The 23544-nt window shown below is 44.8% G+C and overlaps 1 protein-coding gene across 2 annotated transcripts in view; it reads left to right on the forward strand.

The window, feature by feature from the left end:
• The window catches only part of LOC129856898 (rap guanine nucleotide exchange factor 5-like), an 81068-nt gene extending 62336 nt beyond the window's left edge, over nt 1-18732 (forward strand). For both annotated transcript variants that reach the window (XM_055924657.1, XM_055924656.1), the window contains 6 exons: nt 7796-7846; nt 8259-8346; nt 10041-10105; nt 10323-10377; nt 15246-16040; nt 16109-18732. In XM_055924657.1, coding sequence (XP_055780632.1) covers nt 7796-7846; nt 8259-8346; nt 10041-10105; nt 10323-10377; nt 15246-15364 — 378 coding nt within the window. In that variant the 3' untranslated portion in view covers nt 15365-16040; nt 16109-18732. The remainder of the gene's footprint in view (nt 1-7795; nt 7847-8258; nt 8347-10040; nt 10106-10322; nt 10378-15245; nt 16041-16108) is intronic.
• The last annotated feature ends 4812 nt before the right edge of the window (nt 18733-23544 follow it).

A 23544-nucleotide genomic window follows, 5' to 3' on the forward strand; every position in this document is an offset into this window, starting at 1 on the left:
ACCTGCCCTCTATTCATAGTGACAGTAGCGGTGGGCGGATGTTTATCCAGATCTGCAAAATGCTAACTAGCAATCATACCACACATAAAATCATTCACATCTGCACCCAATGTTCAATATAAATCCACTCGATAGAAGAGTAGCTGAGAGTTCTCATTACTTCATGAAAGAACAGTGAAGACATGAAACATGCAGCTCAAAAACCTCCCCTGTTAATCATGTTTAGGGACAATACAGTTATCCTACCTAGATTATAGTACCCTACAACACCACAATGCAATGGAAAATTGCATTACTGTTTTCAATTGAGTACAATTCTACTCTAGGATGTAAACTGCAGTGAAAATGTAATTTGAATAATGGTGAAAAGCCCTGTGCTATGAATGTTTCATTCCATTTGGATCAGTTGTGGGTCTCCTCTGGACAGGTTGTAGAAAAGGCCCAGTAGCAGGCCAGTCTGGCTGGAGTTTTACTTCTGATGCTGATCATCATTCTCCTAAGTCTTCTTCACGTAGGCCTGTGTTCCCAGCAGGCACAGTTATTCAGGGAAACTTAACATGCGTTTCTGTCTGCTTTCCCATCTATTTCTAGACCTAGAACCTAACGCCTAAATATAGTGGCAATGTTTCAGTCTGATAACGCTTCTTCAAAAGTCTCCTGTAGGCTACCTGCTCACATTCATCCACTCCACTCCAATATACACAGAGTGTACAAAACATTAGGAACACCTTCCTAATATTGAGTTGCACCCCATTTTGCCCTCAGAATAGACTCAAGTCGTAGGGGCATGGACTCTACAAGGTGTCCAAAGCGTTCGACAGGGATGCTGGCCCATGTTGACTCCAATGCTTCCCTCAGTTGGGTCATTTTGGCTGGATATCCTTTGGATGGTAGACCATTCTTGATACACACAGGAAACTGTTGATTGTGAAAACCCAGCAGCATTGCAGTTCTTGACACACAAACTGGTGTGCCTGGCACCTACTACCATACCCTGTTCAAAGGCACTTAGATATATTTTGTCTTGTCCATTGACCCTTTGAGTGGAACAAATACACAATCCATGTCTTAATTGTCTCAAGGCTTAAAAATCCTTCTTTAACCTGTCTCCTCCCCTTCATCTACACTGATTGAAGTGGATTTAACAAGTGACATCAATAAGTGATCATAGCTTTCACCTGGATTCCCCTGGTCAGTCTATATCATGGGAAGAGCAGTTCCTAATGTTTTGTACACTCAGTGTAATTCCAGCATCTTAACTGAGCAACGGCCATTCGATCAATGGAAAGAGACATCCGTTACAAAACAGCAAAAAGTGTAATGACATTCGTAGATTGTGAATCCAAGCCTTCGATACTGAGTAAGTCTACAAGGTAGGGGGGATGTATTCTCTGTCAGATAGACATTCTCTACTTGATTGTGGAGTTGAAAACACAAACCATGATTATAAGCGCTCAGTTGTTAATTGGTATGCATTTCTGCGTTGCTTATTGGTTGTGGTGCGTTGGCACAGAAACCTGTTGGTGGGAAACAGGAGGTTGGTGGTACCAGCAGAATTAGTGGAATTGTATCAAATACGTGAACGCATGGTTTCCATGGTTTCCATGTGTTTGATGACATTCCCGTTGCTCCGTTCTTGGCCATTATTATGAGCCGTCCTCCCCTCAGCAGCCTCCACTGGTGGAAAAATCATTGCAAATATTTTATATAATTATAAATATAGCATCAAACTGTTAAAAATCAGATTTCCCCCTAGCTGATCATTGTCTGCTGCCGGCTCTGATTGTAGTGTAATGAGACAAGCAGGGAGAGTGAGCTCGTCCTTGGTGGTCGACTAACCCTCAACCTTCTGGCCCATAGCCCTGCGTGGCATCAACTGTACCACGAAACCATGCTGAAGTAGCAAAGTTGATATCTACCTTTATAAACACAGGGTTGCTACAGTTACTGTTATTTATGGTGGTAATAATATTGTATGAGGGAGTAGACCCAGTAAGTGTTGTTACAGGACAAGGAGGTCTGAGTAGACTCAGTAAATGTTGTTACAGGACAAGGAGGAGGTGTGAGTAGACCCAGTAAATGTTGTTACAGGACAAGGAGGAGGTCTGAGTAGACCCAGTAAATGTTGTTACAGGACAAGGAGGAGCTCTGAGTAGACCCAGTAAATGTTGTTACAGGACAAGGAGGAGCTCTGAGTAGACCCAGTAAATGTTGTTACAGGACAAGGAGGAGCTCTGAGTAGACCCAGTAAATGTTGTTACAGGACAAGGAGGTCTGAGTAGACCCAGTAAATGTTGTTACAGGACAAGGAGGTCTGAGTAGACCCAGTAAATGTTGTTACAGGACAAGGAGGTCTGAGTAGACCCAGTAAGTGTTGTTACAGGACAAGGAGGTCTGAGTAGACTCAGTAAATGTTGTTACAGGACAAGGAGGAGGTGTGAGTAGACCCAGTAAATGTTGTTACAGGACAAGGAGGAGGTGTGAGTAGACCCAGTAAATGTTGTTACAGGACAAGGAGGAGGTCTGAGTAGACCCAGTAAATGTTGTTACAGGACAAGGAGGTCTGAGTAGACCCAGTAAATGTTGTTACAGGACAAGGAGGAGCTCTGAGTAGACCCAGTAAATGTTGTTACAGGACAAGGAGGTCTGAGTAGACCCAGTAAATGTTGTTACAGGACAAGGAGGTCTGAGTAGACCCAGTAAATGTTGTTACAGGACAAGGAGGAGGTCTGAGTAGACCCAGTAAATGTTGTTACAGGACAAGGAGGTCTGAGTTGACCCAGTAAATGTTGTTACAGGACAAGGAGGAGGTCTGAGTAGACCCAGTAAATGTTGTTACAGGACAAGGAGGAGGTCTGAGTAGACCCAGTAAATGTTGTTACAGGACAAGGAGGAGGTCTGAGTAGACCCAGTAAATGTTGTTACAGGACAAGGAGGAGGTCTGAGTAGACCCAGTAAATGTTGTTACAGGACAAGGAGGAGGTCTGAGTAGACCCAGTAAATGTTGTTACAGGACAAGGAGGAGGTCTGAGTAGACCCAGTAAATGTTGTTACAGGACAAGGAGGAGGTCTGAGTAGACCCATTAAATGTTGTTACAGGACAAGGAGGAGGTCTGAGTAGACCCAGTAAATGTTGTTACAGGACAAGGAGGAGGTCTGAGTAGACCCAGTAAATGTTGTTACAGGACAAGGAGGAGGTCTGAGTAGACCCAGTAAATGTTGTTACAGGACAAGTAGGAGGTCTGAGTAGACCCAGTAAATGTTGTTACAGGACAAGGAGGAGGTCTGAGTAGACCCAGTAAATGTTGTTACAGGACAAGGAGGAGGTCTGAGTAGACCCAGTAAATGTTGTTACAGGACAAGGAGGAGGTCTGAGTAGACCCAGTAAATGTTGTTACAGGACAAGGAGGAGGTCTGAGTAGACCCAGTAAATGTTGTTACAGGACAAGGAGGAGGTCTGAGTAGACCCAGTAAATGTTGTTACAGGACAAGGAGGTCTGAGTAGACCCAATAAATGTTGTTACAGGACAAGGAGGTCTGAGTAGACCCAGTAAATGTTGTTACAGGACAAGGAGGTCTGAGTAGACCCAGTAAATGTTGTTACAGGACAAGGAGGAGGTCTGAGTAGACCCAGTAAATGTTGTTACAGGACAAGGAGGAGGTCTGAGTAGACCCAGTAAATGTTGTTACAGGACAAGGAGGAGGTCTGAGTAGACCCAGTAAATGTTGTTACAGGACAAGGAGGATGTCTGAGTAGACCCAGTAAATGTTGTTACAGGACAAGGAGGAGGTCTGAGTAGACCCAGTAAATGTTGTTACAGGACAAGGAGGAGGTCTGAGTAGACCCAGTAAATGTTGTTACAGGACAAGGAGGAGGTCTGAGTAGACCCAGTAAATGTTGTTACAGGACAAGGAGGTCTGAGTAGACCCAGTAAATGTTGTTACAGGACAAGGAGGTCTGAGTAGACCCAGTAAATGTTGTTACAGGACAAGGAGGTCTGAGTAGACCCAGTAAATGTTGTTGCAGGACAAGGAGGTCTGAGTAGACCCAGTAAATGTTGTTACAGGACAAGGAGGTCTGAGTAGACCCAGTAAATGTTGTTACAGGACAAGAAGGAGGTCTGAGTAGACCCAGTAAATGTTGTTACAGGACAAGAAGGAGGTCTGAGTCGACCCAGCAAATGTTGTTACAGGACAAGGAGGAGGTCTGAGTAGACCCAGTAAATGTTGTTACAGGACAAGGAGGAGGTCTGAGTAGACCCAGTAAATGTTGTTACAAGACAAGGAGGAGGTCTGAGTTGACCCAGTAAATGTTGTTACAGGACAAGGAGGAGGTCTGAGTTGACCCAGTAAATGTTGTTACAGGACAAGGAGGAGGTCTGAGTAGACCCAGTAAATGTTGTTACAGGACAAGGAGGAGGTCTGAGTAGACCCAGTAAATGTTGTTACAGGACAAGGAGGAGGTCTGAGTAGACCCAGTAAATGTTGTTACAGGACAAGGAGGAGGTCTGAGTAGACCCAGTAAATGTTGTTACAGGACAAGGAGGTCTGAGTAGACCCAGTAAATGTTGTTACAGGACAAGGAGGAGGTCTGAGTAGACCCAGTAAATGTTGTTACAGGACAAGGAGGAGGTCTGAGTAGACCCAGTAAATGTTGTTACAGGACAAGGAGGAGGTCTGAGTAGACCCATTAAATGTTGTTACAGGACAAGGAGGAGGTCTGAGTAGACCCAGTAAATGTTGTTACAGGACAAGGAGGTCTGAGTAGACCCAGTAAATCTTGTTACAGGACAAGGAGGTCTGAGTAGACCCAGTAAATGTTGTTGCAGGACAAGGAGGTCTGAGTAGACCCAGTAAATGTTGTTACAGGACAAGGAGGTCTGAGTAGACCCAGTAAATGTTGTTACAGGACAAGAAGGAGGTCTGAGTAGACCCAGTAAATGTTGTTACAGGACAAGGAGGAGGTCTGAGTAGACCCAGCAAATGTTGTTACAGGACAAGGAGGAGGTCTGAGTAGACCCAGTAAATGTTGTTACAGGACAAGGAGGAGGTCTGAGTAGACCCAGTAAATGTTGTTACAGGACAAGGAGGAGGTCTGAGTTGACCCAGTAAATGTTGTTACAGGACAAGGAGGAGGTCTGAGTTGACCCAGTAAATGGTGTTACAGGACAAGGAGGAGGTCTGAGTAGACCCAGTAAATGTTGTTACAGGACAAGGAGGAGGTCTGAGTAGACCCAGTAAATGTTGTTACAGGACAAGGAGGTCTGAGTAGACCCAGTAAATGTTGTTACAGGACAAGGAGGTCTGAGTAGACCCAGTAAATGTTGTTACAGGACAAGGAGGTCTGAGTAGACCCAGTAAATGTTGTTACAGGACAAGGAGGTCTGAGTAGACCCAGTAAATGTTGTTACAGGACAAGGAGGAGGTCTGAGTAGACCCAGTAAATGTTGTTACAGGACAAGGAGGAGGTCTGAGTAGACCCAGTAAATGTTGTTACAGGACAAGGAGGAGGTCTGAGTAGACCCAGTAAATGTTGTTACAGGACAAGGAGGAGGTCTGAGTAGACCCAGTAAATGTTGTTACAGGACAAGGAGGTCTGAGTAGACCCAGTAAATGTTGTTACAGGACAAGGAGGTCTGAGTAGACCCAGTAAATGTTGTTACAGGACAAGGAGGTCTGAGTAGACCCAGTAAATGTTGTTACAGGACAAGGAGGAGGTCTGAGTAGACCCAGTAAATGTTGTTACAGGACAAGGAGGAGGTCTGAGTAGACCCAGTAAATGTTGTTACAGGACAAGGAGGAGGTCTGAGTAGACCCAGTAAATGTTGTTACAGGACAAGGAGGAGGTCTGAGTAGACCCAGTAAATGTTGTTACAGGACAAGGAGGAGGTCTGAGTAGACCCAGTAAATGTTGTTACAGGACAAGGAGGTCTGAGTAGACCCAGTAAATGTTGTTACAGGACAAGGAGGTCTGAGTAGACCCAGTAAATGTTGTTACAGGACAAGGAGGAGGTCTGAGTAGACCCAGTAAATGTTGTTACAGGACAAGGAGGTCTGAGTAGACCCAATAAATGTTGTTACAGGACAAGGAGGTCTGAGTAGACCCAGTAAATGTTGTTACAGGACAAGGAGGAGGTCTGAGTAGACCCAGTAAATGTTGTTACAGGACAAGGAGGAGGTCTGAGTAGACCCAGTAAATGTTGTTACAGGACAAGGAGGAGGTCTGAGTAGACCCAGTAAATGTTGTTACAGGACAAGGAGGAGGTCTGAGTAGACCCAGTAAATGTTGTTACAGGACAAGGAGGAGGTCTGAGTAGACCCAGTAAATGTTGTTACAGGACAAGGAGGTCTGAGTAGACCCAGTAAATGTTGTTACAGGACAAGGAGGTCTGAGTAGACCCAGTAAATGTTGTTACAGGACAAGGAGGAGGTCTGAGTAGACCCAGTAAATGTTGTTGCAGGACAAGGAGGTCTGAGTAGACCCAGTAAATGTTGTTACAGGACAAGAAGGAGGTCTGAGTAGACCCAGTAAATGTTGTTACAGGACAAGGAGGAGGTCTGAGTAGACCCAGCAAATGTTGTTACAGGACAAGGAGGAGGTCTGAGTAGACCCAGCAAATGTTGTTACAGGACAAGGAGGAGGTCTGAGTAGACCCAGTAAATGTTGTTACAGGACAAGGAGGAGGTCTGAGTTGACCCAGTAAATGTTGTTACAGGACAAGGAGGAGGTCTGAGTTGACCCAGTAAATGTTGTTACAGGACAAGGAGGAGGTCTGAGTAGACCCAGTAAATGTTGTTACAGGACAAGGAGGAGGTCTGAGTAGACCCAGTAAATGTTGTTACAGGACAAGGAGGTCTGAGTAGACCCAGTAAATGTTGTTAGAGGACAAGGAGGTCTGAGTAGACCCAGTAAATGTTGTTACAGGACAAGGAGGTCTGAGTAGACCCAGTAAATGTTGTTACAGGACAAGGAGGAGGTCTGAGTAGACCCAGTAAATGTTGTTACAGGACAAGGAGGAGGTCTGAGTAGACCCAGTAAATGTTGTTACAGGACAAGGAGGAGGTCTGAGTAGACCCAGTAAATGTTGTTACAGGACAAGGAGGAGGTCTGAGTAGACCCAGTAAATGTTGTTACAGGACAAGGAGGAGGTCTGAGTAGACCCAGTAAATGTTGTTACAGGACAAGGAGGTCTGAGTAGACCCAGTAAATGTTGTTACAGGACAAGGAGGTCTGAGTAGACCCAGTAAATGTTGTTACAGGACAAGGAGGAGGTCTGAGTAGACCCAGTAAATGTTGTTACAGGACAAGGAGGAGGTCTGAGTAGACCCAGTAAATGTTGTTACAGGACAAGGAGGAGGTCTGAGTAGACCCAGTAAATGTTGTTACAGGACAAGGAGGAGGTCTGAGTAGACCCAGTAAATGTTGTTACAGGACAAGGAGGAGGTCTGAGTAGACCCAGTAAATGTTGTTACAGGACAAGGAGAAGGTCTGAGTAGACCCAGTAAATGTTGTTACAGGACAAGGAGGAGGTCTGAGTAGACCCAGTAAATGTTGTTACAGGACAAGGAGGAGGTCTGAGTAGACCCAGCAAATGTTGTTACAGGACAAGGAGGAGGTCTGAGTTGACCCAGTAAATGTTGTTACAGGACAAGGAGGTCTGAGTAGACCCAGTAAATGTTGTTACAGGACAAGGAGGTCTGAGTAGACCCAGTAAATGTTGTTACAGGACAAGGAGGAGGTCTGAGTAGACCCAGTAAATGTTGTGGCAACTCAACCTGTTTTTCTTTCCATCAGAAAGTTCCAGGAAAATTCAAAAAACTGTTTTTGGAGCTGGAGATGTTGACAGTAAGTTCATTCTTTTTTATTGTGTAGAGATCCTGTAATAATGAACGGGACTATACATGGAATTCTGCCTTGTACGTATAGTACTAGGAACATATTGGGTCATCTGGTCATTAAATAGGCTACATATTTTCACTGTTGAGTTAATAAAAGCAGGACGCTTGATCATTTTCACTAGGTCTGGTCTCTTGGGACACAGTAACAGATGTTAGGGGTTGTGAGGGCTTCTGCAGTGCACATGGTTGAGTCCCAAATGGCACCCTATTTCTTACATAGTGCGCTAGTTTTGACCAGATCCCTATAGGTCCTGGTCATAAGTATTCACTATATAGGGAATATGTTGCCATTTGGGACGCAGTAGACCACGTTTCTCCCCAAAGACAAGCATCACATCTTTCTCAACATGTCTTCACAGGACCCATCTCTCAACCACAAAGCCTACAGGGACACTTTCAAGAAGACCAAGACGCCGAAGATCCCTTTCCTTCCTCTGCTACTGAAAGGTGCCTAAAACACTGCATGTTACTGTCATCACTGCCTCCTGAACCCTGCAGTGGTCTGTAATGTTACTGTCATCACTGCCTGCTGAACCCTGCAGTGGTCTGTAATGTTACTGTCATCACTGCCTGCTGAACCCTGCAGTGGTCTGTAATGTTACTGTCATCACTGCCTCCTGAACCATGCAGTGATCTGTAATGTTACTGTCATCACTGCCTCCTGAACCCTGCAGTGGTCTGTAATGTTACTGTCATCACTGCCTCCTGTACCCTGCAGTGGTCTGTAATGTTACTGTCATCACTGCCTCCTGAACCCTGCAGTGGTCTGTAATGTTACTGTCATCACTGCCTTCTGAACCCTGCAGTGATCTGTAATGTTACTGTCATCACTGCCTTCTGAACCCTGCAGTGGTCTGTAATGTTACTGTCATCACTGCCTCCTGAACCCTGCAGAGGTCTGTAATGTTACTGTCATCACTGCCTCCTGAACCATGCAGTGGTCTATAATGTTACTGTCATCACTGCCTCCTGAACCCTGCAGTGGTCTGTAATGTTACTGTCATCACTGCCTCCTGAACCCTGCAGTGGTCTGTAATGTTACTGTCATCACTGCCTCCTGAACCCTGCAGTGGTCTGTAATGTTACTGTCATCACTGCCTCCTGAACCCTGCAGTGGTCTGTAATGTTACTGTCATCACTGCCTCCTGAACCCTGCAGTGGTCTGTAATGTTACTGTCATCACTGCCTCCTGAACCCTGCAGTGGTCTGTAATGTTACTGTCATCACTGCCTCCTGAACCCTGTAGTGGTCTGTAATGTTACTGTCGTTACTGCTTCCTGAACCCTGCAGTGGTCTGTAATGTTACTGTCATCACTGCCTTCTGAACCCTGCAGTGGTCTGTAATGTTACTGTCATCACTGCCTTCTGAACCCTGCAGTGGTCTGTAATGTTACTGTCATCACTGCCTCCTGAACCCTGCAGTGGTCTGTAATGTTACTGTCATCACTGCCTCCTGAACCCTGCAGTGGTCTGTAATGTTACTGTCATCACTGCCTCCTGAACCCTGCAGTGGTCTGTAATGTTACTGTCATCACTGCCTCCTGAACCCTGCAGTGGTCTGTAATGTTACTGTCATCACTGCCTCCTGAACCCTGTAGTGGTCTGTAATGTTACTGTCGTTACTGCTTCCTGAACCCTGCAGTGGTCTGTAATGTTACTGTCATCACTGCCTTCTGAACCCTGCAGTGGTCTGTAATGTTACTGTCATCACTGCCTTCTGAACCCTGCAGTGGTCTGTAATGTTACTGTCATCACTGCCTCCTGAACCCTGCGGTGGTCTGTAATGTTACTGTCATCACTGCCTCCTGAACCCTGTAGTGGTCTGTAATGTTACTGTCATCACTACCTCCTGAACCCTGTAGTGGTCTGTAATGTTACTGTCATCACTGCCTCCTGAACCCTGCGGTGGTCTGTAATGTTACTGTCATCACTGCCTTCTGAACCCTGCAGTGGTCTGTAATGTTACTGTCATCACTGCCTCCTGAACCCTGCGGTGGTCTGTAATGTTACTGTCATCACTGCCTTCTGAACCCTGCAGTGATCTGAAATTCAGACAGAAATATTGTGAGCTAAACTTAAATCAGGATCGACGAACTAGCACTCAATATTTTAACGCTGCTACATTGTTCCCTTTCTCATAGATATTACTTTCATTCACGAGGGCAACAAAACGTTTCTCGATAACCTGGTCAATTTTGAAAAGCTGGTAAGTTGCTCCAGTATGACGGAGGGGGTTGAACATGTCAGTGTACCCAGTGTTTCCTCAACTATAGACAGTCTATAACGCAGAAACAAGGGCATCTAAAATATGTGATGGATGTGTATTTGATGTGTATTTGAAGTGTATTTGAAGTGTATTTGAAGTGTATTTGAAGTGTATTTGATGTGTATTTGATGTGTATGGTGTCCATCTCCTCTTGCAGCACATGATAGCCGACACGGTGCGTCTCATCAGACACTGTCAGGAGGATCACATGGGTGGGTGACGTGTGTGTGTGTGTCTTACTCACACAGTCTTAGATCAGCAATGACCATCAACTTTGATGAGCTTTCCCTGAACCTCCATACTCATGTCATTACTTACACGCAGTAGACAGGTCACAGTGTTGACTTTCTACAGTCAGCCACTATAACACAGTAAACAGGTCACAGTGTTGACTTTCTACAGTCAGCCACTATAACACAGTAAACAGGTCAGTGTTGACTTTCTACAGTCATCCACTATAACACAGTAAACAGGACACAGTGTTGACTTTCTACAGTCATCCACTATAACACAGTAAACAGGACACAGTGTTGACTTTCTACAGTCATCCACTATAACACAGTAAACAGGTCAGTGTTGACTTTCTACAGTCATCCACTATAACACAGTAAACAGGTCACAGTGTTGACTTTCTACAGTCATCCACTATAACACAGTAAACAGGTCAGTGTTGACTTTCTACAGTCATCCACTATAACACAGTAAACAGGTCAGTGTTGACGTTCTACAGTCATCCACTATAACACAGTAAACAAGTCACAGTGTTGACTTTCTACAGTCATCCACTATAACACAGTAAACAGGTCAGTGTTGACTTTCTACAGTCATCCACTATAACACAGTAAACAAGTCACAGTGTTGACGTTCTACAGTCAGCCACTATAACACAGTAAACAAGTCACAGTGTTGACTTTCTACAGTCAGCCACTATAACACAGTAAACAGGTCACAGTGTTGACTTTCTACAGTCATCCACTATAACACAGTAAACAGGTCAGTGTTGACTTTCTACAGTCAGCCACTATAACACAGTAAACAGGTCACAGTGTTGACTTTCTACAGTCATACACTATAACACAGTAAACAGGTCACAGTGTTGACTTTCTACAGTCATCCACTATAACACAGTAAACAGGTCACAGTGTTGACGTTCTACAGTCATCCACTATAACACAGTAGACAGGTCACAGTGTTGACTTTCTACAGTCATCCACTATAACACAGTAAACAGGTCACAGTGTTGACTTTCTACAGTCAGCCACTATAACACAGTAAACAGGTCAGTGTTGACTTTCTACAGTCATCCACTATAACACAGTAGACAGGTCACAGTGTTGACGTTCTACAGTCATCCACTATAACACAGTAGACAGGTCACAGTGTTGACTTTCTACAGTCATCCACTATAACACAGTAAACAGGTCACAGTGTTGACTTTCTACAGTCATCCACTATAACACAGTAAACAGGTCACAGTGTTGACTTTCTACAGTCATCCACTATAACACAGTAGACAGGTCACAGTGTTGACTTTCTACAGTCATCCACTATAACACAGTAAACAGGTCACAGTGTTGACTTTCTACAGTCATCCACTATAACACAGTAGACAGGTCACAGTGTTGACTTTCTACAGTCATCCACTATAACACAGTAGACAGGTCACAGTGTTGACTTTCTACAGTCATCCACTATAACACAGTAAACAGGTCACAGTGTTGACTTTCTACAGTCATCCACTATAACACAGTAAACAGGACACAGTGTTGACTTTCTACAGTCATCCACTATAACACAGTAAACAGGTCACAGTGTTGACTTTCTACAGTCATCCACTATAACACAGTAGACAGGTCACGGTGTTGACTTTCTACAGTCATCCACTATAACACAGTAAACAGGTCACAGTGTTGACTTTCTACAGTCATCCACTATAACACAGTAAACAGGTCAGTGTTGACTTTCTACAGTCATCCACTATAACACAGTAAACAGTTCACAGTGTTGACTTTCTACAGTCATCCACTATAACACAGTAAACAGGTCACAGTGTTGACTTTCTAGTCAGCCACTATAACACAGTAAACAGGTCACAGTGTTGACTTTCTACAGTCATCCACTATAACACAGTAAACAGGTCAGTGTTGACTTTCTACAGTCATCCACTATAACACAGTAAACAGGTCACAGTGTTGACGTTCTACAGTCATACACTATAACACAGTAAACAGGTCACAGTGTTGACTTTCTACAGTCATCCACTATAACACAGTAAACAGGTCAGTGTTGACTTTCTACAGTCATCCACTATAACACAGTAAACAGGTCACAGTGTTGACGTTCTACAGTCATACACTATAACACAGTAAACAGGTCACAGTGTTGACTTTCTACAGTCATCCACTATAACACAGTAGACAGGTCACAGTGTTGACTTTCTACAGTCATCCACTATAACACAGTAGACAGGTCACAGTGTTGACTTTCTACAGTCATCCACTATAACACAGTAAACAGGTCACAGTGTTGACTTTCTACAGTCATCCACTATAACACAGTAAACAGGTCACAGTGTTGACTTTCTAGTCAGCCACTATAACACAGTAAACAGGTCACAGTGTTGACTTTCTACAGTCATCCACTATAACACAGTAAACAGGTCACAGTGTTGACTTTCTACAGTCATACACTATAACACAGTAAACAGGTCGCAGTGTTGACGTTCTACAGTCATCCACTATAACACAGTAGACAGGTCACAGTGTTGACTTTCTACAGTCATCCACTATAACACAGTAGACAGGTCACAGTGTTGACTTTCTACAGTCATCCACTATAACACAGTAAACATGTCACAGTGTTGACTTTCTACAGTCATCCACTATAACACAGTAAACAGGTCACAGTGTTGACTTTCTACAGTCATCCACTATAACACAGTAAACAGGACACAGTGTTGACTTTCTACAGTCATCCACTATAACACAGTAAACAGGTCACAGTGTTGACTTTCTACAGTCATCCACTATAACACAGTAAACAGGTCACAGTGTTGACTTTCTACAGTCATCCACTATAACACAGTAAACAGGTCAGTGTTGACTTTCTACAGTCATCCACTATAACACAGTAAACAGGTCACAGTGTTGACTTTCTACAGTCATCCACTATAACACAGTAAACAGGTCACAGTGTTGACTTTCTAGTCAGCCACTATAACACAGTAAACAGGTCACAGTGTTGACTTTCTACAGTCATCCACTATAACACAGTAAACAGGTCAGTGTTGACTTTCTACAGTCATCCACTATAACACAGTAAACAGGTCACAGTGTTGACTTTCTACAGTCATCCACTATAACACAGTAGACAGGTCACAGTGTTGACTTTCTACAGTCATCCACTATAACACAGTAAACAGGTCACAGTGTTGACTTTCTACAGTCATCCACTATAACACAGTAAACAGGTCACAGTGTTGACTTTCTAGTCAGCCACTATAACACAGTAAACAGGTCACAGTGTTGACTTTCTACAGTCATCCACTATAACACAGTAAACAGGTCACAGTGTTGACTTTCTACAGTCATACACTATAACACAGTAAACAGGTCGCAGTGTTGACGTTCTACAGTCATCCACTATAACACAGTAGACAGGTCACAGTGTTGACTTTCTACAGTCATCCACTATAACACAGTAGACAGGTCACAGTGTTGACTTTCTACAGTCATCCACTATAACACAGTAAACAGGTCACAGTGTTGACGTTCTACAGTCATCCACTATAACACAGTAGACAGGTCACAGTGTTGACTTTCTACAGTCATCCACTATAACACAGTAAACAGGTCACAGTGTTGACTTTCTACAGTCATCCACTATAACACAGTAGACAGGTCACAGTGTTGACTTTCTACAGTCATCCACTATAACACAGTAAACAGGTCACAGTGTTGACTTTCTACAGTCATCCACTATAACACAGTAGACAGGTCACAGTGTTGACTTTCTACAGTCATCCACTATAACACAGTAGACAGGTCACAGTGTTGACTTTCTACAGTCAGCCACTATAACACAGTAAACAGGTCACAGTGTTGACTTTCTACAGTCATCCACTATAACACAGTAAACAGGTCACAGTGTTGACTTTCTGCAGTCATCCACTATAACACAGTAAACAGGTCACAGTGTTGACGTTCTACAGTCATCCACTATAACACAGTAGACAGGTCACAGTGTTGACTTTCTACAGTTGTTGTACAGTAAAGATGACTCAACTACAGTAGTCAGCAGAATAACAGTATCCAATTAGATCATCAGTTCATCAATAACAACATTACATGTTTGTAACGTTCTTCTGGTGGTGTATGAACGGACCAAGGCGCAGCGGGTGATGAATACATAACTATTTATTTCAAAACAGACGAAACACTGACAAAACACTAGAACAAACTACAAAACAATAAACGAAGGCAACAGACCTGAAACAACCGAACTTACATATAGACGAAGGACGCAAGAACAGGAACAGACTACCTAAAACGAAAGAACAAACGAAACAGTCCCATGTGGATTACACAGACACAGGAACAATCACCCACAAACAAACAGTGAGAACACCCTCCCTTAATATGACTCTCAATTAGAGGAAAACGCAAAACACCTGCCTCTAATCAAGAGCCATACCAGGCAACCCAAAACCAACATAGAAACGGAAAACATAGACTGCCCACCCAAAACTCACGCCCTGACCATCACACACATAAAAAACACCAGAAAACAGGTCAGGAACGTGACAATGTTACTATAGTAAATTGATTGAGTCATTAATTCTGAGAACCCCCTACGGTACACAGCCACTTACAGTAATGAAGACTGTGTACCAACAACTATCTCCTGTCATGGATAATGCTCAGCTAGCATGTGTGTGTGTGTGTGTGTGTGTGTGTGTGTGTGTGTGTGTGTGTGTGTGTGTGTGTGTGTGTGTGTGTGTGTGTGTGTGTGTGTGTGTGTGTGTGTGTGTGTGTAAGCGCGTGCGTGTGTGTGTATATTTACTGTGTGGTTTACTTCCTAGGGAACGGGATGCCCCAGAAGAGCAGTCCGGAGGTACAGGCCTATGTCGACTACCTTCACGTCATTGACAATCAGCAGACTCTGTTTGAACTGTCCCACAGACTGGAACCCCGTGTGTAGATAGACCACACATACACACTCTGAGCCTGCCTCCCTCCACCCCTCGAAGTCAGACCACCAAGGAGAAGGGTGCCAACTAGTCTCTGGAAACACCCCTCAGAACTCTGTTACCAACTTAGAGAAACATGGGTTGGCCAACTCTACAGAGCCCAACTCTAACAGACACACACACACACACACACACACACACACACACACACACACACACACACACACACACACACACACACACACACACACACACACACACACACACACACACACACACACAGCAGGACTTTGATGAGTTGAATTAGGTGGGTTAATGCAGGGCTGGAACAGAAGCCAGAGGAATAGGGTTGGCCAGAGCCGACAGAGAGATGACTGTGGTGCTGGCCAACCACAAGATGGCGCCAAAAGACATACTGGAATACTGAGCAATGATGGAGCAGAGGTAACCAAATAGCTTCTCAGTTTAACAAATAGATCTGGACCCGTATTGATCAAAGGATCCCAGAGTAGGAGTGCTGATCTAGGATTAGTTTAGCCTTTTGGATCATAATGAATGGACAGGGACCTAGATCAGCACTCCTACTCAGTGATGTCCTGGGAGATAAATAGGTGGATAAACTTGGATCGCTGGTCGCAGTGAAAAAAGTAACGCTTCCTATTCTTTCAATGCATTTTTCTGCAAAAGGTGGGTACATTGTTGGGGCCCTCCCCCCCAAAAGGTGGGTACATTGTTGGGGTCCTCCCCCCAAAAAGGTCGGTACATTGTTGGGGCCCTCCCCCCAAAAAGGAGGGTACATTGTTGGGGACCTCCCCCAAAATGTGGGTACATTGCGTTTACCCTCCACTACACCAATGATCGTACTCTGAGACGCTTTATGAATATGGACCCTGCTTCAGTCACTCTGTATTGACAGCTTCAGGTTGTTGTTATCTGCTTCCAAACAGGTGACCACACCTTGACTATCTATCTACACACAATGAATGAAAGCATCAACCTTCTGGGGACTTGACCACCAGGACACTACACTTGACAGACCTCCAGTGCTTGACCAGCACACACTAAACTGATGTTAAGCTAAATGGATTTAAACAACAATATTGAAAAGTGTGTGTGTGTGTGTGTGTGTGTGTGTGTGTGTGTGTGTGTGTGTGTGTGTGTGTGTGTGTGTGTGTGTGTGTGTGTGTGTGTGTGTGTGTGTGTGTGTGTGTGTGTGTGTGTGTGTGTGTGTGTGTGTGTTGCATAAATGTCACTTCCAAATACTGAAAAAAATATCATTCAAAATAGGCTCAATTACTGAAATTATATTTCTTTTAGATGTATTTTCTGAGTAAAGTGAGAGGTAATAAAACCATCCTCATCAACAACAGAAGGGTTATGTTACAGCTATAGATAATGTAATTAACCATCCTCAACAGTAGAAGGGTTATGTTACAGTTATAGATAATGTAATTAACCAACCTCAACAGCAGAAGGGTTATGTTACAGTTATAGATAATGCAATTAACCATCCTCAACAGTAGAAGGGTTTTGTTACAGTTATAGATAATGTAATTAACCATCCTCAACAGCAGAAGAGTTATGTTACAGTTATAGATAATGTAATTAACCATCCTCAACAGTAGAAGGGTTTTGTTACAGTTATAGATAATGTCATTAACCATCCTCAACAGTAGAAGGGTTATGTTACAGTTATAGATAATGTAATTAACCAACCTCAACAGCAGAAGGGTTATGTTACAATTATAGATAATGCAATTAACCATCCTCAACAGTAGAAGGGTTTTGTTACAGTTATAGATAATGTAATTAACCATCCTCAACAGCAGAAGGGTTATGTTACAGTTATAGATAATGTAATTAACCATCCTCAACAGTAGAAGGGTTTTGTTACAGTTATAGATAATGTAATTAACCATCCTCAACAGTAGAAGGGTTTTGTTACAGTTATAGATAATGTAATTAACCATCCTCAACAGTAGAAGGGTTATGTTACAGTTATAGATAATGTAATTAACCATCCTCAACAGTAGAAGGGTTTTGTTACAGTTATAGATAATGTAATTAACCATCCTCAACAGTAGAAGGGTTATGTTACAGTTATAGATAATGTAATTAACCATCCTCAACAGTAGAAGGGTTATGTTAGTTATAGATAATGTAATTAACCATCCTCAACAGTAGAAGGGTTATGTTAGTTATAGATAATGTAATTAACCATCCTCAACAGTAGAAGGGTTATGTTACAGTTATAGATAATGTAATTAACCATCCTCAACAGTAGAAGGGTTATGTTACAGTTATATATAATGTAATAAAACATCCCCAACAGTAGAAGGATTATGTTACAGTTATAGATAATGTAATTAACCATCCTCAACAGCAGAAGGATTATGTTACAGTTATAGATAATGTAATTAACCATCCTCAACAGTAGTAGAAGGGTTATGTCACACTTATGGACTTAGCTGTGGACTTAGATGTTTGGTCTTAGCTGTGGACAATCAGAGCCGTATCTTGAGGCATCAGATCCTTTGCCTGTCATGTCTCTGTATCTGGCACTATAAAGACACAGCAATACGCAGTCAACACTTTAGCCTTTCAACATTCGTGTCCAGTTAAAATGCCTTTGCCTCTTTCTTTCAGTGGCAGTATTAGTTCATCTCATAGAAATGGCTTCCCAACATTGTAATAAACTGTACATGTATCCCCCTGCAGGATGTTCTATCCTGTTCTAGAGAATCCTCTTTGTGAGTGTTTCACTGGTTTTGAAAAGAGATTAGACCATGATATAGAGATTCTTCAGTAGCACCAGCAGTTCTCCTGTTGTTGATTCCCCTGATATGTAATGTGTGTATCACAGAGATAGAACAGTTCTATATCCATGGTGTGTATGGTGTTGAGGCAGGTCATGTACTATAGATTCCATCTATATACTGTAGTATGTTGTACATTCCCTGGTTGGACATGTAGATTGGATAATTATTTATTATTATGATAATAGACTTATTTATTTGCTGGTTGTGCACTACTTTTGACCAGGTAGTGTACTATGTAGGGAATAGGGTATAATTTCTGTGTTTTTTACCTGCCGTGGGGTTCCAATGGGTTAGGAACTGGTCTGCATGATGTGGTAAAGCCATGGATTGACCCCCAAGTAAAATATGCATGTAACAAAAAGCATTTCCTTGTGAAGTAGTTGTACTCTACATGTCGCTGCAATGCCCAAATCAGCATGTACTAACAAATATTATTTCCAAAAGGGAAACAAAAGCAATACAAAGTCACTGCTCTTCTCATCACTCTTTTCTTTATGCTTTTCATTTTTTACAATAATTTTGAAATGTTAAATAATAAATGAAATGTTTTGTTTTATGAATACAGTGTGTTGACTTTCTTTGGAAAGAAGTGCGGATACATAGTTAGGTTGTAACGTCCTGACCAGAGTTCTTATGTGTTTTGCTTGTTTAGTGTTGGTCAGGACGTGAGCTGGGTGGGAATTCTATGTTGTGTGTCTAGTTCGTCTGTTTCTGTGTTCAGCCTAATATGGTTCTCAATCAGAGACAGCTGTCAATCGTTGTCCCTGATTGAGAATCATATATAGGTGGCTTGTTTTGTGTTGGGGATTGTGGGTGGTTGTTTCCTGTCTCTGTGTTTGTATTCTGCACCAGATAGGTCTGTATCGGTTTGCCACTTTTGTTATTTTGTATTTGTTTAGTGTTCACTGTAGTTTTTGTTAATTAAACATGTTGAGCACTGGCTACGCTGCGTCATGGTCCGATCCCTGTTTCACCCCCTCTTCTAGTGAAGAGAGGGAAGGCCGCCGTTACAGAACCACCCACCAATCTCGGACCAAGCAGCGTAGCAACGGGCAGCAGCGGGGCCAGGAGAAATGGACATGGGAGGACGAGCTGCACGGAAAAGGACCCTGGGCAGAGCCAGAGGAGTATCACCGCCCCAAAGCAGAGCTGGAGGCAGCAAAAGCAGAGAGACGGCTTTTCGAGGAGCTAGCTCGGCAGCAGGAGCCGGATCTGGGTTACACCACTTGGGAGGAAATAGACAGGTGGTCGGTTGACCCAGGGAGAGTGCCGGAGCCCGCCTGGGATTCGATGGAGCAATGTGCGGAGGGATACCGGCGAATGAGGTTAGCACGACGACGCGGTAAGAAGCCCGTGAAGAAACCCCAAAAATGTCTTGGGGGGGGGGGGCTAAACGATAGTGTGGCGAAGTCAGGTAGGAGACCTGCGCCCACTTCCCATGCTTACCGTGGAGAGCGGGAGTACGGGCAGACACCGTGTTATGCGGAAGAGCGCACGGTGTCTCCTGTACATGTGCATAGCCCGGTGCGGGTTATTCCACCTCCCCGCACTGGCCGGGCTAGATTGAGCATTGAGCCAAGTGCCATGAAGCCGGCTCTACATATCTGGCCTCCAGTACGTCTCCTCGGGCCGGTGTACATGGCACCAACCTTACGCATGGTGTCCCCGGTTCGCCAACACAGCCAAGTGCGGGTTATTCCACCTCCCCGCACTGGACGGGCTACGGGGAGCATTCAACCAGGTAAGGTTGGGCAGGCTCGGTGCTCAAGGGAGCCAGTACTCCTGCACGGTCCGGTATATCCGGCGCCACCTTCCCGCCCCAGCCCATTTCCTCCAGTTCCAGCACCCCGCACTCGCCTTATGGGGCGTGGCCCCAGCCCAGTACCACCAGTGCCTACACCACGCACCAGGCTTCCAGTGCGTCTCCAGAGGCCTGTTCCTCCTCCACGCACTCTCCCTATGGTGCGTGTCTCCAGCCCAGTACCTCCAGTTCCGGCACCACGCACCAGGCCTCCTGTGCGTCTCCAGAGCCCCGTACGCACTGTTCCTTCTCCTCGCACTCGCCCTGAGGTGCGTGCCCTCAGCCCGGTACCTCCAGTTCCGGTACCACGCACCAGGCCTATAGTGCGCCTCGAGAGTCCAGTGTGCCCTGTTCCTGTTCCCCGCACTAGCCTTGAGGTGCGTGTCTCCAGTCCGGTACCACCAGTTCCTGCACCACGCACCAGGCCTACTGTGCGCCTCAGCAGGTCAGAGTCGGCCGTCTGCCCAACGCCGCCTGCACTGCTCGTCTGCCCAGCGCCGTCTGAGCTGCCTGCCTGCCCAGCGCCATCTGAGCCATCCGTCTGCCCAGCGCCATCTGAGCCATCCGTCTGCCCAGCGCCATCTGAGCCATCCGTCTGCCCAGCGCCATCTGAGCCGTCCGTCTGCCCAGCGCCATCTGAGTCGTCCGTCTGCCCAGCGCCATCTGAGCCGTCCGTCTGCCACGAGCCATTAGAGCCGTCCGCCAGTCAGGAGCCGCTAGAGCCGTCTGTCAGTCAGGAGCTGCCAGAGCCGCCAGCCAGCCAGTCAGGAGCCGCCAGAGCCGCCAGCCAGTCAGGAGCCGCCAGAGCCGCCAGCCAGTCAGGAGCCGCCAGAGCCGCCTTCCAGTCATGAGCTGCACTCCAGTCATGAGCTGCCCTACAGTCATGAGCTGCCCTACAGTCATGAGCTGCCCTACAGTCATGAGCTGCCACTCAGTCCGGAGCTGCCACTCAGTCCGGAGCTGCCACTCAGTCCGGAGCTGCCACTCAGTCCTGAGCTGCCACTCAGTCCTGAGCTGCCACTCAGTCCTGACCTACCTCTCTGTCCTGACCTACCTCTCTGTCCTGACCTACCTCTCTGTCCTGACCTACCTCCTAAATCATGTGGGGGGCCTTGGGGATGATTCTTAGGCCAAGGTCCTGGGCGAGGGTCGCCACTCAAAGGACGCTAAGGAGGGGGACAAAGACAATGGTGGAGTGGTGTCCTCGTCCACCGCCGGAGCCTTCGTTCTCACAGACTTCGTTCTCACAGTCGCACAGCGTCTGCGCATGTGCACGGGTTCGCTTCACGCCGATTCATCATCTGAAACTACTATCACATGGTCAAGCGATGAACACAGACATTGACCTTAACACTTTTTTATTTTTTTAACTTTTTTTTGTTTCATGTTTCGTAAAATACAACATGCTCTCTCAGAAATAATGCCTTAAATATTCAGTCTTCCTCCTCAAGGTTGCTATTCACCAAACAAAAATCTATCAATTATCACTATCTGCACACTTTGCATAGAGCCTAGTACAACAACAAACACGACCAGCTTTCCTCCAGTTCCCTAAAAGCATCTGTGCCCCAGCCCGATGCCCTCATTGGCCTTAACCAGGTGCCCTGTGTGGCCTTTAACATGTCTCTCTATGCCATTCCCCCTGCTGGGCCAGGCTGTACACCCTGCCATTTCCTCACCAACATCCTGGGCACCCCCTCATTTTCCCCTCACATAATCACTGCCTAGCTGCCGCCGCCGCACGCTAATGGGAGGAAGAGAGGAGGCAGATGAAGACCTAGGCTGTGTCATAAATGGCACCCTATTCTCTATATAGTGCACTGCTTTTGGACTACTACTGGTCCAAAGTAGTGCACTATGTAGCGAGGGAATAGGTTGCCAATTTGAGACACAGCCCTAGAGAGCGGAGGGAAGGCTTCATTTCCCCGTGGAGGATACAACAAACCCACAGAATCAACCTTCCATCTGCTGCCTGTTCTGTTGTTGTAGCCTGACAGTGTAGAAGCCACTTTGGCTCCCAGGAAGGAATTAAGTGCAAGACAACAGCTATTTGCGTCGGAGTGCGTTGGGTGCCGGGTGAGATGACAGAATCCTTCTATGTGGGACTCCAACTAAAGATTACCGTGGTGACGTTAATTGGTGAATGTGCTCATAGAAGTGTGTAATTTAATGAGTTTAACAACACAAAATGTGCATCAGTCATATCCGTTTCACACAGGTGTGTGGTTTTAAAGGGGCAGTCCAGTTAAAAATGTGGTCCTGTGTTTTTTTAATATATTTCCACACTATGAGGTTGGAACAATTCTTTGAAATTGGGAGAATTATGATAATGAACTTTTAGTGAAAGAGCTGTTTGAAAAGACCTCCTGAAATGTCAGCTTGTGTGGCTGGGTGTTTTTTTTTTGACCGCCTGGTGACATCACCATGCTATATAAGTTAATAGACCAATAACAAAGAGTTTGTCCACCTCTCTGCCAATAAAAGGACATTCAGGTTACACATCCCTCCCATTAGGCTCCTCCAATTATGACCCTCTCTCAGACCACTCCCTTGAGAAATTGCATTTTGCTAAGACGGTAAGAAGCAATGTGTTTATTTTTGACCATTTTAATAAGGTACATAAATGTTACCCAGAAATGATTTGATATTGAGATACAAATGGCTGCATTGGAGTACTGGAACAAGGCCAACAGACGGCACCATAGCCTTAATCTGCAGCAGGCAACTGTCATGTCATCAGCTTGAGGCGTCTTTGTGATTTTACCACCACCTCCCACCTCCCCAAGCCACAACACACCATGTACATCAGCAAGGTCAAACAATAATATTGATAATCTTTAAATGTACACAGTTTAAATTAAACATTATGAAATGGTTAGTTATATATAGTTGATTATCATTATTGCATAGGCTACTAGTTTAATCTCTGTGGAGCTGCATGCTCTTTTAAAAATAGATTCCTCTCTGGGTGAGAATAGGATCAGAACCTTGACTGTGAACCCTGGGTGATATTTCATCATAACGCTGACATACAGTAGAGCTCCAGAGAGATCCAACACTGACATTATACCTCTCGCCTGGGGGCTTCGGTGCACCCCAAAGGCCACACTACTCTCTATATAAGCCCCATATGGGCCCTGATCAAAACAAGTGCACTATATAAGGAATAGGGTGCCATTTGGGACACTGTCTATGACTCAATGACAGTACAATCAAACTACTGACCCCACGTTTAGAATATTTGGGTTATGGGTTATTTTGTTTTGTTCATCTAGTTAATCTAGCTCATCATGAAAGTCAACTTCACTTGCTACATTTCCCCTCCTCTCTGGATCACATGACCTTGTTGTTGTCTGCTCATTCTGTGTGTGCTTTAATTCAGTCCAGAGAGCTTGATAACCAGACTCTATAACACAGAGCATAGAGAAATAAAGGAGGGCTGGTCTAATCTGTAGCTGCTCTTCATAGGGAGGTATCAGTAGGATCTCTGTGAATAAGTTCCTCTACATCGCCATGCCCTGAATGAATTACACCAGTCTGTTAGTATTCTGTCTCTGGTGTACAAAAAGGT

Source organism: Salvelinus fontinalis, chromosome 6, assembly GCF_029448725.1.
Source record: "Salvelinus fontinalis isolate EN_2023a chromosome 6, ASM2944872v1, whole genome shotgun sequence".
In the NCBI taxonomy this organism is placed as follows: Eukaryota; Metazoa; Chordata; class Actinopteri; order Salmoniformes; family Salmonidae; genus Salvelinus; species Salvelinus fontinalis.